Source organism: Haplochromis burtoni, unplaced genomic scaffold, assembly GCF_018398535.1.
Source record: "Haplochromis burtoni strain Fernald_Lab_line unplaced genomic scaffold, NCSU_Asbu1 Contig_61, whole genome shotgun sequence".
Taxonomy (NCBI): Eukaryota; Metazoa; Chordata; class Actinopteri; order Cichliformes; family Cichlidae; genus Haplochromis; species Haplochromis burtoni.
Genome location: NW_024582422.1, coordinates 161064 through 179782, shown reverse-complemented (window position 1 = coordinate 179782; position 18719 = coordinate 161064). Strand labels below are relative to the sequence as shown.

General features: G+C 46.6%; 1 protein-coding gene across 5 annotated transcripts in view; it reads left to right on the top strand.

The window, feature by feature from the left end:
• Window positions 1–484: 484 nt before the first annotated feature.
• frem1b (Fras1 related extracellular matrix 1b) overlaps window positions 485–18719 on the top strand; it is a 51033-nt gene continuing 32798 nt past the window's right edge. Inside the window, exons 1-14 of one of the 5 annotated variants that reach the window (XM_042221112.1) lie at window positions 485–749; window positions 3825–3946; window positions 6805–7140; window positions 7218–7312; window positions 7965–8224; window positions 10344–10540; window positions 10897–11220; window positions 11897–12005; window positions 12094–12225; window positions 17000–17344; window positions 17782–17924; window positions 18023–18219; window positions 18313–18403; window positions 18532–18699. In XM_042221112.1, the coding sequence (XP_042077046.1) occupies window positions 6922–7140; window positions 7218–7312; window positions 7965–8224; window positions 10344–10540; window positions 10897–11220; window positions 11897–12005; window positions 12094–12225; window positions 17000–17344; window positions 17782–17924; window positions 18023–18219; window positions 18313–18403; window positions 18532–18699 (2280 nt within the window). In that variant the 5' untranslated portion in view covers window positions 485–749; window positions 3825–3946; window positions 6805–6921. The other 4 variants (XM_014333752.2, XM_042221113.1, XM_014333754.2 and 1 more) reach the window with 4 other exon arrangements.

Below are 18719 nucleotides of genomic sequence, written 5' to 3'. Positions count from 1 at the left end.
CCACACTGACTGTAATGCAGTCAGTTCTTCTTTTACTGTTATGTGGATCACAAGGTTTAAAACTACTTATAAACACACACACACACACAAAGTAACTCCACCAGAGTGCCTATTTCGGGTCACTTTTGCCGGTCGAAGCCCGGATAAAGGAGAAGGGTTGGAATTGTGACATTAAAAAACAATAATTGCTAAAAGAAATTTAATTTGTAGTTCTAAATAAATTCTAAATGCATTTAGGACGTTTTTTGCTCACTTTATGTCTCTTCCACGATGTTATTTCTCTCTCCAACAGCGTAGGTTACAATTATATTAGCATGACCAATTATGCAAATTAGGTGATGACGTCATTTAGCGACTTCTAGCGACTTTTAGGACAGCCAATAGCGATTTTCCTTACTGAGGAGTTGGCAACACTGCTAGGCTGCACTGTCGAGTGCAGATCCACTGAGCGCAGCGCAAGCTAGCAAGACAGAAGCTAAGCTCGAAATTGAACCTCCCCCACCCTCATTCAGATCTGGCGTTTGGAACTATCTTGGTTGAGGGAACTGGTGGGGTTTCTGAAGGCTATAGGTGTTTATGAAAGAGTGTAGGGTTTGTTTGTTTTTGATACAGCTTGTGAACTCACTGTCTGACCCATACTCCGGAACAGTAGGAGGCGGTAATGCTCCTTTACGTTGGTTGCCAACCGCCGTTAAACACAAAGAAGAAGAAGAACTATCTCGGTTTCTATGTGAAGCATGACCCTGATGGTAAGCTTGTCATGGACAAAAGTAAAACAGTATGTTGGATGTGCCACGCAATGCACGCAATGTTGGAACTAGTGCGTTAGCGCAGTTAGCTTGTTAACGTGTTGACACCGTCCATCCCCACGCACGGGGCGATCCGCGGTAACTCGTTAACGGAGATTTGCTGCTTTATGGCATTAATGTCATTTTAACGAGATTAACGCTGACTGCACTAGTGGGAACACAACGAATATCACTGCACATTTACACTGACATCATCCTAGTGCAAAGACAAGTGGAAGCAGACAAAAACAACAAGCACATGATTCTCCTTATGGGGACCTGATATGTTTAATATGCTGCTGAGAATATAGCCCAGAAGAAGCGTATAGTATAGCTTTTATTTTGGAAAGAGCCATTTCTCTGTAATAAACTCTCTTTTCCAAAGATGAGTGATTTCTCGATCAGATAGATTTATTTATTTATTTTTTGTTTCAGCAACATTACATTTAAAAACTGTACTTTTGAGTTAAAATATATATTTATAATTTTAATGACAAATTGAAAAGGCATGAACATTTTTTTTGTATCAAAAAAATATCGAACCGTGACACCAAAGTATCGAACCGAACCGTGAATTTTGTGTATCGTTGCACCCCTACTGTTTATATGTAGCACCATGGTCTTGAAGGAACGCTGTCTCGCTTCACCGTGTACTGTACCACTGCACATGGTTGGAATGACAGTAAAGCCACTTGACTTGACTCTTGTCAGCTTTTGGACTCTGCATGACTCACCTCTGTTCCAACCAATCAGAGGCCGAACTCACTGCCGCCCCACACGTTCGTGCCTGATGAAGACTGACCTCGACTCTCTGACCTCGTCCAGTCAGCTGTGACAGAGTCATCAGCTCATCCCACTGAAGTAAAAAACCCACAGCAGGTCTGTTTCCTCCCTCTGGGACGGTTTCCCTCCTCCAGCCGAGCCACTGCTGCTTACCAACAGGTGTTTAAATGCTGTTGGGACGAGCTTCAGACGGAGACCCGAACAGGAATGGGGAGGACACGACCTTGTCAACGCTCCTTCTGACCCCGTAAACCATTTCATGATTCTTCACAGCTCCTCAGTTTCCAAACAGTTTGTACGTTCAGTCCGCCATCTTCATGTAGTCATGGTGTTCATGTTAAATTTCTTACATTTTAAACTAGACCTGAGCCGACATGATATTCCTTATGAGCAAGAACATGCTGAACTCCTCCCTGAGTCAGTGTCCCAGGAAAGATGCTGATCGCTGCATGGAGTTTAGAAGATTTCCAAAATCATCAAAATGTTAATTAGCTGATGAAAAAGACTTTTTCTGCAGCAGAAATGTTATCAGGGAGGCTGAGACGCCAAGAGAATCCCTAACAGAAACCTGTAGTCTGGTAACGGCAAAAATGGCGAGACATGTTCTCGTTCGCTGCCACCAAACACCCAATCAGCTGCTGAACGGGGAAATGTAGGAACCAATCACATCTGCACAACAGAGACCGAGGACAGTTTGAGAGGATGTCAGACGAATGGACTTGTTATGGTGGTAAAGATGGAAGGCCGGAATACTCAGCGTTTGTTTACTGCAGCTGTGGTGGGAGGAGCCAGAGACAGCGAAGTCATAATGAAACCTGAAAACCTGCAGGAAAGCTTCTGTTTGGCAGAGATGCGTTTAATGAGATTTGTTCATGTAGAAAAACACACAGATAAAGACTCAGAAACACACGACACAGACACACACTGTGATGGTGTTTGACTCTTGCCTCCAGTTTGTTGCTTTGGGTTCAGTAATGCTGGAATGGAGGGAGACTCTCAGCTGAGCTCAGACTGAATGTTACAGGCAGCACTGCTGGCTGTGAGCAGCTGCACGGTAAGAGTTTACCGCCTGAGTGAAACTGTTTCTGCTGAGTCAGCTGATCTTCTGCTGCTGGTTCTTCCATTAAGGCAGATTTTCTCCTCTTGCAGCTGCAGAAGCCATCAGAGAGCAGCGATCAGGGTAACCTGGGAGTTAACGAGGATAACAGAGCTGTGAGGCCATCAGCGGCTCTGTGGCAAAGTTTGTTTATACCAGCTTAGTTTTAAAAAGACGCAAACACGAGTTCTCGAAAGATGCCTTTCTGTCTTTATGCTAACGGTTTCCCTTCACTTCCAGTGTTTGTGCTTAGCTGAGCTGCAGCTGTGATGGAGAAAGAGCTGTTAGCAGGGTTCCTCTGATTAAACACGCCGTCAGCGATGATTCACAGCTGGATCTGCTGGTGGTCTTAAAAGCCTCACACTGAAATCAAATGACGTTCACACAGCTCTGACTTGATCGTTATCTGAGTCTTCCTACTTCATATGAAGCAAGAGCCACGTGAACCAGAAAGATCCTCACAGGTCTAATTTATATTTAAGGAGCTTCAATGATATTAACAATAACAGTTTAAGTTGCTGTGGGAACTTAAGGTTCTACCTTTTTCTTTATTCTCTGAAAGTTTAGACTTCACACAGTTTTTTTTTCTTCTTCTACTAGTTAAATTGTGGGATGTCACAGAAGGGATACAAGACCCACCCACCTGCGGTTTTTAATGGGCAGCCAATCAGAAGAAAGTTGGCCTCATATATTTGAAATCATCTTAAGTCTTCATGGGTTTGTTGGAGAAACCAGAAACCTTCTCGCTGCTTTTGGGAGTTTATTGTCTGAACTTTGTGGAGCTTTGCTGCTCGTTTCACCCTGGTTTCACTCGTCCTGCCAGAAGGTTCAATTTACCATTTAAAACGTTTACACTGAAGTGTACAGATAACAGATACAGTTCAGTCTGTGGACTCAGATCTGTGAGTGAAATGTTTGGTATTCCTGATGAGGATCAGAGGCGTGTTTGGGACTCAGGGCTCTGATGTGGTTCAGGACTGAGAGCAGAAGGTGGAGCTGAGTCAGGCACACAGAGGGGATAAACAGACGGGGGCAGTAAAACTAAAAGTCCTGGAAACTTCTCAGCACACTTCCTGTCTGCTCTCTCTCTCTGGCTGTAGAACGTCTGTGCTCGCCTTGTTTTCCTTATCTCAGTTTTCCCCCTCTGTTCCCCTCAGATGCCAGATGTGTCAGGGTGACTGACGGCGCGCGGTGGATGTTTGTGTTGTTTGTGTCACAGCATTCCTGTGAGCGTGTGCAGAAGGTGAAGAAGACAAGTATGGAGCTCCTGCAGCTGCAGGTAGGTGCTAGCTCCCTCATCTCCAACCGGCTCATGCAGATTAAAGGATTTTCCTTCGTTATTCTCTCACCCTTTTCTCCTTTTGGCTTCCTCTTCCTTTAAAAAAAGAAAAACCTCACACAGCGAGTCATTGGGCTTTGCAGGCTCAGGATGAAACTTTGTCAGCTGTGTTGGTGCAGCAGGAAGCAGCGATGCAGACAGACATTCACCTGAAGCGCGACTTAGTTCAGCTCTTTAATGCCTATAAGTGATGACACGTTTTGTTGGCGAAGCTGAGCTGGTGGCAGGAAGTGACAGTACCTTTGTGTCCTTCTATGTAAAAACCCGGCATCCTTACAAAACATGTAAGTCTCTGTACGTCTACTTTTTAGTCATTACTGATTTCTGTGAATGGTGCCGCCTATCAAGCGTTTGGGTTTTTTTCTAAAATTCTGGTGCCCACCAAAGAGGTGTTGATGAAAATCACCAGGACTGCGATTAAACATGATTTTGACCAGTAATTTTTCATTTATGCAGGCTTAACATTCCAAATAAGCAACTGTTAACTAAAGTAAGAGAGATACACCCCGTCCAGTACAGTTTAACGTCCAGGTGTCTCTGAGAATGGGATTCGGGCAAATCTAAACACGTCAGCTCAGACAAGATGGAGGATGAGGGTTGAACTGTTCGAACGTCAGCCAGACAGCGTCTGAGAGGATCCATCCGTCCATCTGCGGCAGCGTGATTTGGGTCAATTGGGTCAAGTACCGATGAGCCGTGTGTAGACTGCTGACCGGTGTCGTGCCAAAAAGTGATTAGCGTTATTTAAATTTGTTTGAACTGTCATAAATAACTTGTTGGTCTATATTATATGAAACATGTCAAATGGATTCCTCATGAATGATATCCAGTCATCTTGAACCACATTCCTGTCACAAGGTAGAAGCTGCAATCAGTTTTTGGCAGTGACTTTTATGCATCCTTTATCATATATCCAGTTAAAAAATCTCATTGACATTAAAAATGCTCTAAAAGGCTCAAACAGAACAAACACGGCCCAGAGGTCCAGCTCAGGTGAAGCCTAGCAGACAGCTCGCAGGTACAGCCACCTGTGTCCACATCCACCTGTCAGTCAAAGAGGCCACGCCTCTAATAATCCTAATTTAAGCCTTAGTACAATTTAAACAGGTAATTTATAAAAACAGGCTGTTAAACGTGTTTGTTTCTGCTCTAATGTATTACATGGGAGTCTATGGGGACTGACTCACTGCTGATCTGCTGGACGTCACAGGGACTGCAGTTCGTTGTAGCTTCTGTTTCCTTCCAACCTCAAACTAATGAACCCCACGCTCATCTGGCTGGATGGGAAGCGGCACGCCAGCTCTCTGCTTTGATCCTGAAAACACCCCATCACCTCCTCCTTCCTTCTCCCCCTCCCCCGGCCCGTCCAGCACCTCTGCGGGGTCATGCAGATTAACCTGTCGTTTCCTGCAGACAGTTTTGGTTGGGAGTGAAATGGAGGGTGAAGCAGTTTCCGGCTGGGAGTGTGGGGCAGTGGGGGAAGAAGCTGGGCTGGCCAGCTGCATGCTGGGAGTGTTTTTTTGTTTTTGTCTGAAGGATTTAGAGGACTTTTCATGTGGCAGAGGGGCAGTTGCAGGGATTCAGAGGGAACAGTGGAGGAGGGTTGGAGCTGCTCTGGAGTATCTGCTGTAAGTATTCTGGTCTGCTGGGTTCAGTGTTTGTGTTGGAAGAGGTCAGAGTCAGGATTACATCTGTCTCTGTTGGAGTCAGACATTATTAAATCTGCTTTAGTTTGATCTGTGTTGAGCCGTTTTCATGCAGAAAACTGACCTGTGGAGGACACACAAAGAAAACCACAACAGAAGAAAGACTCTGTTGTTCTGCAGCAGCTCCCTGCTTCTTTGTGTGCAGTATTTCCTGCAGGAGAGGCTGGAGTCTTCGGTTTCATAGACAGGTGGTGTTCAAAGCACACCCACAGCACACTGAAGGGCAAACCAAAATGTAAATGCACACCTGTATTTATACCTGCCTGAAATAAGCTCGGGGTCGGCTGACATGTTGTCGGTGCTTCTGTGGCATGTTGTGTCAGATGAAGACACTTTGACAGCTCATTTGCATGACAGCTGCAGTTATTTAAGACTGACGGAGTTTACAGTGTAAACTGTAAATGAGCCCATTACAGTATCAGGCAGTGCTCCTGCACAGTGTCTGGCTCCGTGCTCTCTTATTGGATATGGTTCATATGATTTCCTCTGTAAATGGTCCAATGTTAGCATTAGTCAACCAGTTCTAAAATATGATTTGCTCTGTTCCATCATCCATTATTTTGTTTTTAGGGTCTGGAAATGAGTGTGTACAAATGACTAATACAGTAAATTTAACATGAGCTTTTTGAACAGTTAAACTGCAGTAAGTGTATAAAAGCCTATAAAATAGAATAACATCTTTGTCCATCCTCTTCCTCTTGTCCTTATCAGGGTTGTGGGAGGGCTGGAGTTTATCCAAGCTACCGTAGGGCGAGAGGCGGGGTACACCTGGACAGGTCATCAGCCTGTTGCAGGGTTAACACCGAGAGACAACTCGTCACACTCACATTTGGAGCACATTTGGGCAGTTTAGAGTCACCTAACCCCACTAACTGCATGTGTTTGGACTGTGGGAGGAAGCTGCAGACTTGCAAACACCACAGTGTTGAATCTTCTGTCTGTTTGACGTCAGACAATAATTCTGATATTATTCAGTTTGTTTCCATTCGGATTTCATATATATATTTATATTGACGTCTCGTGTGTGTGTGTGTGAAATCAGTCAAGTGACGCTGAAATACAATATGAGGTTTTCCTGTTTTCCTCCTTCAGCCCAAAGACGAGGAGTTGAGGACGATGTGAGCGGGAACCTCTGAAACCTCGGACAGATTTATTCTCCCTCAGCGTTGCTTCACCTGAACTACTGAAACCGGTGACCCCGCCCACAGCATGGCTGCCGTCCTCGTGTCCCTGCTGCTGCTCGCGGTGACGGGCGTTTGCCCTCGGACTCTGGTTGTGGTGAACTCTGCCGTGGAGGTCAGCAGAGGGCGCTCGGTTTTCATCACGAGGGCGGAGCTTCAGATCAGCGTGGACCCGAGCGCCGACTGTAAGGTGGAGGTGGTGATGAACGAGCCCGTGACTCAGAGGGTCGGGAGGCTGAGCCCACAGGTGAGGGTGGAACAGGTTGGTGCCGTATGGCAGCCGCTCAGAGGAGTTACAGGCGCTCTGCTCTGTGCACTCTGCAGGTGTTTGACTGCAGCTTCCTGGAGGACGAGGTGAAGTATGTCCACGACGGCAGCCCTCTACTGGACGAGGACCTGGTGATGCTCAGAGTCTACAGGTCAGTCAGCAGCATCCACAGGTCTGCAACATGTCTTCTAACATGTCTTTTAACCTGAGGTGCTCTGACCCATGAGGGTCAGCTGGAAATGGCTGCAGTGCTGGGGGGGGGGGTCAGGGTGTTAGGGGCTTGTTCAGTGAGAGGACGGTGGAGCAGGATTGGTGGGTGATGACCGAAAGAATGAGATGGAGGATCCAAGCAGCAGACATGACTCCTCTGAGGGCTGAGGTGAGGAGGTAAGAGTAGAAACACTGAAGGCAGGGAGTTTCAACCTGTGATCGGACATTCCTGGACTCTCCTAGGTGGAAAGTTTGAGGCCCATCTGGGACACACAGCAGATAAGATTTCAGGTGCTAGTCCAGTCCTGGAGGCACAGACATGGTCGGTTAGCTGATCCTGCAAACAGTAGCAACAACCCCTCTGAGCCCAATGAAAACGGCCCCGACCCCGCTCAACACTCGCTGCCCCTCAGCAGGCTTCCTGAAGGTTGCCATTGATTTTAGAATAATGAGAAAAACAATTTCTGCAGGTTAGATTTAGGGTATGTTTACAGACGTGGCTTAAACATTAATTCAAACTTGGATGTACATGTGATGACCTCGTGGGCCAGTGTGGAGCTCTGTTTAACATGACATGTGGTGTCTGTGTGGAGGTTCACGTCCTCGGACACGCAGGTGGAGACGGTGATCCTGAGGGTCCGGGTGGTGGACTCGGGTGCGGGCGTGGTGGCACTCGGCAGCGCTCCGCTGGTCGTTCCCCAGTTCTACGGTTTATCCAACGCCATCAACGGCTCGGTGCTGAATATCAGGGCCGCGCCTGACCTTGTCTGCACCGTCAGGCTGTTGACCACAGACACCAGCGTCCCCGCTGCGGGTCGGCTGGTGAGGGAGGAAGACTCCACGCAGAGGAAGGGTACCAAACTCATAAGATGTTTTTAATTTGCTTTGTTTCATTGTGTCATCACCAGTGTTGGGACTAACGCGTTATTAAGTAACGCGTTACAGTAACTACGTTATTATTGTGGTAACGAGCACGGTAACTAGTTATTATGCCAAAATCAGGAACGCGTTACTCGTTACTGGGATTTAGATAGGGTCGTTACTCGTTACTTCGTGTGGTGGCTATCGCGGAGCTTCCACAGATTCAGTAACATTAGCAAGTGGTGGAGGCCAGCAGGTGGATGAAGGAAAAGAGACCCGAGGCGGCCGCCGGTCCAAGTGTGAACTGAACTTCAGGTAAGAAGTTATGACCTGCAGTCTCTCTGGGTCAGATATGAACCAAGTTTAGGTGGAGTTTATTTTCGTTATTCTGACTTTTTCCGTACTGCGTGCTAGCTAGCATGACGGAGTTTCTATACAGCTGGGTGGTGCTATGAAGTTAATGATGTTGAACTTTATTTTGTTCATAAGTTATTAGAGTTGCCAACCGTCCCGTCTGGTATTCAGAGAAAATATTACGCGTTTCTTATTGAGGTGAAAAGGAACAGTTTGTCCCGTAATTCAGCTACAATGAAAAAGACACAAAGCTGGAGTTATTCTGTGTCTTTGCTGCACAGCTGCCTCTTCTTCTCTCATTCTCCCCCCTCCCTCTCCCGTTTCTACTTCAATCATGAAACTGATCAATGATCAGCTGATCGGCTCTCTTGTTTGTTTATCGCTCACTTTGCGCCGAAAGAGGAAACCAGCGGATGTCGCGCTAAACAACAGCAGCACGTTTAAGCTTGATCAGCTGTTGTTAGAATTTATTTAATATTAATTTCTAGTATCAGCTGATGTTTGCTGGAGCCACAGCTGCAAAAAAGCTGCTGGTCATGATATGGTTTGGTTATCTGGTGAGAGGGAAACATGAAGATGAAACCAGGAGATGTCCTTACTGAATCATCAGAGCTGAACAGGTGATGGAGAAACAGGTTTACCTTTTAGGTGACATGAATGAGTTGAAGGGAAGTTATGAACTGTTTCTGAGAGACAAATAACCCCAGGATCCTTTTTTAGGTAGCTGACAGCTGGTAACTGTGCAGGTGCGGATCTAGCAAAGTGTTGCCAGGGGGGCATGTAGGGCATTAACAGGGAAAGGGGGGCACAAAGAAATACTTTTCTTTCTTATTCTCATTTAAAATGTCTAGCTTTTAAAAAATAATTATCTGAATCTTACAACAAACGATTGATAGATTGATGCATATATACCATCAAAACAGTGTACATCACTGTCACAACATGTAACAGGTTTTGTTTTCATTCAAAGGCTTTATGATTTTTCCTATAATGGTGGGCCGGTCTCTAGTCAAAATGCCCGGGCGATTTTTGTCCCAGTCCAGCCCTGTATGCAGCTCATCTGCAGTCTGGTGTTACCTACATCTTCCTATTCAGAAGGCAGAATTTCTGAGTTCTGAGTACAATCGAAAGCACCACGACTGCAGTTTTTGTGTTGGATGTAAAAGGCGCACATGACGCTGTGACGTAGGCTAGAATCATGGCAGCAGTCAATGACGGTCCAGGCGTGGGATTTCTCTCGTGGAAATATGCACATTATCTTTTCCTTTCTATTGGTAGGTGGCACAGTGCACTTGTGGCAAGTAAGCAAGCTAGAAGACTGGCAAAGTTATGGAAGCAACACATTAACAAGAGAATTCTGAGTAAAACCAAAGTTACTTTCCCTAGTAACTAGTTACTTTGAAAGTAACGAGTAACTTGAAGTAACTGAGTTACTTTTGAGAGAAGTAACTAGTAATGTAACTAAGTTGCTATTTTAAAGTAACTTACCCAACACTGGTCATCACAGTTTATAAAATGTAATTTAACCTTTTAAGTTGAATACATTAAACTTTATTTACAATGTTGAGCACAAATAAAGCAAAAACTATAAAAAATATCAAAGCTTAAAGATAACTGAGAGAAATGCTTAAATATAAAATACACATTAGTATAAATATAAACTGAAATGCAGGCTGCTTGTGGTTTATCTGTTTGTGTGCGCCTGGTGTTTTCCACTCACCGACTGGTCTAAAACCCTCGGCTCTCCTCTCTGATAGGTCGACAGGCGACGTTCTGCCCGGGAAACAGTCCGTGTCTTCACGACACCACCGAGGTCCGCTTCCTCAAAACCAGCTGCCATGAATTCCTGAGCTCTGGCCTCAAGTACCAGCACCTCAGCCCGCCGTCCCCGGAGATCGACTACGTCCCCGTCAGGGTGGAGCTGAGAGAGCAGGCGAGCAGAGCACTGCTGGAGGTACAGGAAAGACCGATGAGCTCACAGCTCAGACAGCAGCGTGGAAACAAAGAGATTAGAAATGAGGCTCAGACTTGCTTTAAAGGAAGAAAGTTTGTAAAGTGCAGATTCTGCTGTTTGCAGGTGAGATGTTGGCAGTGAGAAGGTGACATCCCGCCTTCTCAGCTCGGCGATGAGGACGGATGTGCAGGCGGAGGTTTCGAAGCCTCCAGCATTCCTTTAAAGCATTTCTGTCTCATCGTTAGCACGTGAGCGGTGGCATAACACCTCTTACGAGTGTAACAGCAGAAGTTGTGGCGCCATGTGTTGATCTCTGCGTGGTGTGTTAAACTTTACCTGTCCTCCTCCTCCCACAGTCACAGGCCGTGTGGCTGCCGGTTTTGATCCACGGGGCCATGCAGAACCAGCCCCCGCAGGCTACCTTCATGGCCTCTTTCATCCTGGAGGTGGACCAGTTCATCCTCACCCCGCTCACCACTGCCACGCTGGACGCCAAGGACCACGAGACTCCGCAGGAGAAGCTGGTCTTCAACGTGACCGTCCCACCCGCCGAGGGCTACATCACACACCTGGACGACCACACCAAGCCCATCCGGTCCTTCACATGGCTGGACCTTCACGAGATGAAAGTGGCCTACCAGCCATCCAACAGCAGCCGGGGGCGCCGCAGGAACTATGAGGTACTGAAGACGCGACATGGCTCCAAAGGTTCTTCCAGTTTCTGTAGAAAAGTTGGAATGTTAGAAGCACCAACATTGGGAATTTTGGAGAAAACAGCTTTTTTTCAGGGCAGTGTGGCCGATATCTGAGCTTTTATTCTAGGAATCAAACCTAACGTTGTAGCTGCTAATGCTGCTTCAACTTCTACAGCATAACAGCACACCAAAGCTAACTATAGCTAACCCACCCACACCGATGTTTCAGAGGGTCTGAGTCGGGGCTCCAGATCTGAGTGTTCGTGTTCTGTTCCCTTCAAAAATGTCTATGTCAAAAAAAGGAGACATGGAGGTTTAGGAGACGCTTCACCTTCAAGTCAGCTGTACAAAAAACAGCAGCAGGAGAGAGAGTGAGATACAATCACACAGGGTCAAAGTCACTGCTGGCCTGCTTGGGCTGGAACGGCTAAAGAAATATATATTACAAAATTATTTTGACCCAGAAGGAATCGCAACTAGAAGATGATCCTGGTGTCAAATGTAGGTGAAAAGAAGACCTTTCTTTTTCTCTCACCTGTCCCACAGGCTGATATGAGCCCTGAAAGTGTACCCAGAATGCACTGTGTGAAGTTTCACACGCTTGTTTTACACGCTTAATAATGTAATTTCCTGTCATTGCGTTCCCTTTTTATATGCTTAGGTGGAGTTTCAGGTGATAGACGGCTCCTATCTGACCAGCCCACCCATCGTGGTCCACGTCTCCATCAGGACATCGGAAACGAATGCTCCGAGAGTCTCCTGGAACGTGGGTACGTTCGCGTCCATCTCTGTGGCGTGAAAAATGTCTCACGGCGTTTTACTCGTTGAGGTAACATGTGAACACGTGTGCCATCTCAGGTCTAGACCTGTTGGAGGGTCAGTCCCGACCAATCACCTGGGAGCAGCTGCAGATAGTCGACAGCGACAACATTGATGCCGTTTACCTGGTGGCCGTGGACGGACCCGTGCACGGGCGGCTCAGTGTCAGAGGTAGGGGTCAAAGGTCGGCGGGGTTGGGTTTAAGGTGGTAAATGCTCTATCGAACATCAAACAGTCAAAGTGAAGAAAAATCTTCTCCTCAGTTTTCTTTCTTTTCTTTCAGACTAATCAAGTTTTTCAGTTTTAGTTGCTACCAAAACTTTGATGTGCCACAAAATAGAATCTATAGGTGAGACTTTTGTACCTGAAGCTTCTGTGTAGTCTGAGTTCTTTTGACCAATCAGGTCTGAGCAGATGAAAGAAAACACGGTCGGGTGCTACGTTTATTAAAATATTAAAACTCGTTTTAATGTTAGTTTTTAATCCTTGAGTAGCCAAAAATGGTACTCAAGTAATAGTAGCACTCCCTCAACATAGTTTTACTCAAGTAAAAGTAAAAAGTAGCCGTCCAAGAAATTACTCAAGAGTAAAAAAGTATATAGCCTATTTGAGTACTGAGTACGTGATCATAACATCCGATTTATGTTTGAAAATGAGATAATCAGACAGACAGAAGTATAAAGTTTAGTCCAAAATTTGGTATTTGAAACAAAAATAAATAAATATAAATAACATGATTACAAAATAATACATCTAAGCACTTTTCCAAATTAATATTATTTCAATATAAAACGTACGTGTGTGTGTGTGTGTGTGTGTGTGTGTGTGTGTGTGTGTGTGTGTGTGTGTGTGTGTGTGTAAGAAAAGGGTAAAGTACTTCCAGTGACAATATATGGTGTTACTTTACTTCATCTCTAAATGGCACAACAGGCTCAGCAGACAGAATAACATTAGAACAACAAACCTTTTGTATAAACAAGAATCACTTTGACATAAACTGCAAGTTTGTGTCTGTGTCTCATGCATTTTTGGTTAAAACGTGCTTGTTATTCATTCACTGAAGTTACTCACACTGAGTCGATTAAAAGTAAGAGTAGTGATACTTTATAATAATAATTTTACTCAAGCAAAAGTAAAAAGTACAGTAACCAAAAAGTCACTCAAGTAAATGTAACTGAATAAATATAATTAGTAGTTACTACCCACCTCTGGCTGTGACAAAATATTTTTTTAAACACCTTAAAATTTTAATTATATATATATATATTATGATAATTTTTTATTAAAATTATATATTTTTATTTATTTATACACAAATAAAAAGTGTGTTAAAAAACTAATCAAGTTTCAAGGATTTATGTTCCATTTTAAAATTAATGATTTATGTATTTGCGCTTAATTTACTTTTTAATCTTCTCTATTTTGAGTTTAAATCTTGTTATATATAAATTATGATCCATGAGTATTTATGTTACGTCTGTTAGAAATCATCATCAAGACCAACGATAAACACAGAACAGACAGAAAGTATAGAAGATGTCGTCGACGGGTTTCGGGAAGCCCCTCGGCAACGCCGCCTTGCCTTGTCCCTCCGTCCTCGACTCCCTCGCTGGTATGCTGCTCGGTCGCCTGGGACTTCTGCAAACCGGCGTCTGGCCTTTTCCGCCCTTTTAGCTCCATGTGCTGCGCGTCCATCAGGGACCGCCGTGTGGCAGGGGAAGCATATGTCTCACGGTCCTGCATGTGTTTCCTAATCAGGTGTAAAATGGGGCCAGGGCCACTTCGCCAGGGGCCGCCGCTGCCCGCCTCTCCGTCCACTTCCGTCCCTTCCAGCCCGCCGCTCGGCGAGGTCGCCTCTTTGTCTGAACGGCATCGGGACGGAGCAGATTGGAGCGACTTCTGCCATTTCATGGCGGCGTGCACAGGGAGCAGATGCACTGTCCCCAAACAGGTTTTCATGCTACCAGCTCAGAGGGGGAGGAGGTGGCGGGCGCCCCGAGGGCTTCATGCGGGCGGGAGTTAACCTTTCATGGCTGCTTTTGTGCTCGCCTCATCTTCCGCTCGTTTGTGAGGTTTAATCAGTGATTCAAGCTGCAGTCCTCACCTGAGCTGCTGTGACATCGCGCCACCTTTTCAAATTAAGTCACAACATTTCTGCTCTTTTTTTTTTTTTTTCCATGTCCCTGAAAAAGTTTCATTTTTATTTCCTGAACATGATTTTTCATCAGCGTGCTGCCGTATCCACTGACTTACATCCATAAACAGGAATTAAAAAAGGTGGAGGCAAAAATAATTTGGTATAATTACATCATCATTTTTGCCCCAGCTGTCAAAGTTCACAGAAATAAATGAAACCATGGAAACAAAAATAATGAATTTATGAATTCCAATAAATGAATTATTACTAACATAAACACATTTAATCAGAAATGAATTGGATGTCACTGCCGCAAAAAGAACAGGAGAGAAGATTTTAAATGATTAACCACTTTTATATATTTTTTTTATTTATTCTTCAGCTCCTCTAAGTTTGTACCTTTTTTAAGATTTTGGTTTTGTCCTACTTTTTACTTTATTGATCGAGATGTGTGTTTTTGTTTTTATTGGTTGTTTAATTTTCAGCAGAGGAGCTTTCACTGTGTTTGGGACAAAAACTCATGTTGTGTAAGCTGATGCAGAAAATGATCCACAAAGATTCTCCATCCAGCATGTGACGTTCAGACCTCTGCTCGGAGGGAGCCTCCTACCACGTGTTCACACTCAGATCGGGCAGCAGTTTCCTCAGATTTACAGATCGGGGTCACACAGAAGAGCTACAGTGAGGTCAGGCTGATGATTTCACAGCAGGCTGGAAAAAGAGCAGGGGTTAAACCTGCTCACTGTGCCTCTGTCAGGCTTCAAACCACAAACTTCATAACAGCGAGAACTCGTGCTTGCTTCGTCGACATGTCTGCATCCTCTATCAAAGCGCAGAAACCTGCAGAGGGAAGAACGTCTCTAACACGCAGCAAAATAAGTTTCAACAATAATGCTTGTTGAAACTTTGGTCCCACCAGGCAGCTTCCTCCTCCTCCTGCAGCACCTGCTCCTGTATCATTTCATCCCGTCGGTTTGGGCTGAAGTTTGGCACCGCGTCCGTGCAGGAAGCTGCGGTGGAGCTGCGTCTCTGAGGACGCCGCTGACCCTCGGTGCTGCGACTGGAGGGTGGCGGCTGCAGCGTGGGGACGGGCTCGCTCCAACGCCTTCAGCCAAATGGATGGCTGCCTGTCCCTAACAAACACACACTCTCACACACACATATACACAGGCGTGGCGTTTCTCCCTTCGTGGGCCGGCTGCCCAACGCCACCTTTGGGCCCAATTACCAAGTTGTTTCCATCACTTGGACCGCGAGCCGGTTCCCCTCGGTAAAGTTGCTAATGAGGTTCGGGCTTGCGACCGCTCGTCTCTCAATCTGTCTGCTGACCTTGCCCTTCTGTCTCTCTGGCACTCGCAAGGAGACAGGAAGCCCCCGTCCTGGCAGCCGGGCAGCCGCCGGGAAGGACGCCATGTTGTAGCCCACCGGTTTTCGCAGCGCAGACCGAGCCAGCGCCTCGCTGTGCCTCCAGGCGCCAACACAAACTTGTTATTTCCAAGTGACAATGGGAGGAAGGCAGCGCACGTGTTGGAGACGGTAATTGAATCAAAGTGCGAAGCTTTGGCTGGAAACCGGCCACCGACAACACGTGTCCTCCAGTAGGCCACGGTCACGTGACGCTGGGCCATCAGCATTTTGTAGAGCGCGAGGAGGGCCAGCCAGCGGCAGAGAGCTGGCAGATGGACGCGGCCGCCGTTTCATTAATGTAGGACACCGAAGTTTTTCATGTTCGGCTCGACGAGAGACAAACAGCATCCCGCCGCTCTGTGACAGAAGCAGACGCTCGCCACACGTTCATCCCGAGTACGACACGATGCCCTCCTGACGCGTCACTCCGTGGAAACATTCAATCTGTTTCAGTTTATAAGTCAGCATGAACATTTATTGTGAAACCTGGCTGCAGCGGGAAGATCCCATCAAAAAAACAACCAAAAACCCATCAATAATCAGTCTTTATGGAGGCTATTTACTCTTTAAAAAGATGACGCTTGTGAAGACAATAAATAATAGCAATGTAACAGTAAATGGTGAAGGGTCAGAAATATGTGCAGTGTTTAAAACAGAGTCTACAGCATCGTTCTGTTTTAGTTTTCTGAATTATAACTCAGGTTAAAGAGGGAGTGCTTTCATCTTTATTCAGTCCAAACAGTATTGCAAAAACTTCTTTCAGCATTAAAAAAAATCCTGCCAGTAGTTCGTGAAGAGGCACAGAGGGCGAGTGACCTCGGTGCGTTTGTGCTGTCGCTGAGGTGAAGCCTTCAGCAGATGATTTTCTGTCTTTCTTTTGACTGATGTCGTCGTGAATCTGCCCCCAGCTGATTAACACAGTCGTCATCACAGTCAGAGTTTTGTTTAAATGTAGAAATGAGTTTTTGTCTCGTTAAATATAAGATCTGAACTCGACCCCAGTCAGACAGACAACAGTCTGCAGTGAGCGTGAAGAATAAAGTTACTGACTGAAGTTTCTCCTCAGTGAGACTGAAGGTCCAGTTTGAGAGGATCACAGATCATTTATGATCAGGTAAAAACATCCTTTTAGCTGCCAGTCAGATGCTTTGAGTGGCTGGAAGGAGGCCGCCGACCTTTCAGTGTCTAATGTCTGAAATCTTGTCATCGCTCTGAACCTGCTGACTGAAATCGAAGGTGTTTTGATCTGTCAGGCTTCTCAGAGGTGAGGATTTGAGGCTTTTTTATTTTAGAAAACGGACGTCTGACGCTGTGGGAACAGTGAGGACTCACTGTTGTTTAGTGGAAAAGAATTAAAGATCTTTCTCTTTGAGTCATGTGACTTTTGCGTTGTGTTTCCAGGCGGGAAGGCGTTTATGTTCCGCGTGCGGGACCTGAAGGAGGGCACAGTCGTCTACCACCACTCCGACAGCGACTCCACCCGCGACCACGTCGTCTTCCGCATCAGCGACGGTCGTCACAGCGTCCGCCACAAGTTCCCCATCAACATCCTCCCGAAGGATGACTCTCCGCCCTTCCTCATCAACAACATGGCGGTGGAGGTGCAGGAGGGTGGGGCCGTGCGGCTCGAGGAATTCATGCTGCTGGCCTCCGACCTCGACTCCAGCGACGACTACATCCTTTATCTGATAGTCTCCGTCCCCCGGGCCGGGCACCTGGTCAGGAGGGCATCCGCCCATGAGACCGGTGAGGGCGAGTATTTAGACGTAATAATTAGAGAGGCAATGTGGGCGTGTCTAACGCTGGGACTCTCCCACCCAGAAGAATCAGCCAATCCAAACTCACTCTGATAGGTCAGCTGATTATCAGCTGATACTGACCTCAATGACCAGAATCACCTCTGTGGTAAATAAATGTTTGTGATACTCCATTTGTGTTGAATTTAATGGTTTTGAAGGGTAAAGGTAAATGTTCACCACAGTCACATGACTAGGGGTCACACCACTGAGCTCCTGGGGGACGCTCAGCTTTACTCACTGAACCACAAACACATTCAGAAATAATCTACAAGGGGGTGAAAATGCTGATTTCTGGGTGAGAGGGCTCAGTCCTGCAGCTCTCCGCTGTAAACCATCATGTTCCTGCACTGCTGGTCTCTGAGCTCTTCTGTGCTCTCCCTGCAGGGTCACCGGTGGCCAGCTTCCTGCAGAGGGACCTGATCCAGGGTCAGATCTTCTACCAGCACTTGGGAGATGAGCAGTTTGAGGACGCCTTCGACTTCACACTGTCTGACAGCCACCAGCCGCCCAACCTGTCGCAGACATACGTGAGTCGGCTCTGGTCTGAGAGAGTGACAAGTCTGAATGTCGCTTTGAGACCTCCTCTTCCTCTCACCTCTTCCTTCCTCTTCCTCCCTGTGTGCAGACGGTGGTGGTGCACGTGTTCCCGGTGGAGGACCAGGTGCCAGTCGAATTTCCCGGCAGCGTCCGCTCGCTGACAGTGAAGGAGACGGAGGTGGTTTACATCACCCAGGCTCACCTTCACTTCACAGACCGAGAGCACCCAGATGCTGACCTCACCTATGTCATTACACAGCCCTGCTTCAGCCCGCTACATCCTGGGTAAGGACCCGGCTGCCAGCTTAGCTCTGACAGAGGAGGAAGAGCAGACCCTGTGACTGAGAAACTAACTATCGTGTTTGTATTCGTTTTCAGCCTGATGGATGCAGGACGTCTGTTCTACACCGACAGCACCAACGCCATGAAGAAGGACCACACAGCGCCCGTGCTGAAGTCCTTCACTCAGGTGTGCAGCACCTGCTTGGTTCTAATACATATGAAGGAGTCGCTGCTGGGGGGGGATGGCGTGGCTGGCGAGGTTGGCATGGGTCGTGCTTTTGCAGGTTAAGATGTAAATTTCTTGTTTTCTCCTAGCATGCTGTGAACCACATGAAGGTGGCCTTCATGCCGCCGGTCGAGGACATTGGGCCCGAGTCGCTCTTCGTCCAGTTCATCTTCTCAGTCAGCGATCACCACGGCGACACCGTCTCCGGCCTCATCTTCAACATCACGGTTACCCCTGTCGATGACCAGGCGCCAGAGGTCAGAGGTCAAACGGGCGG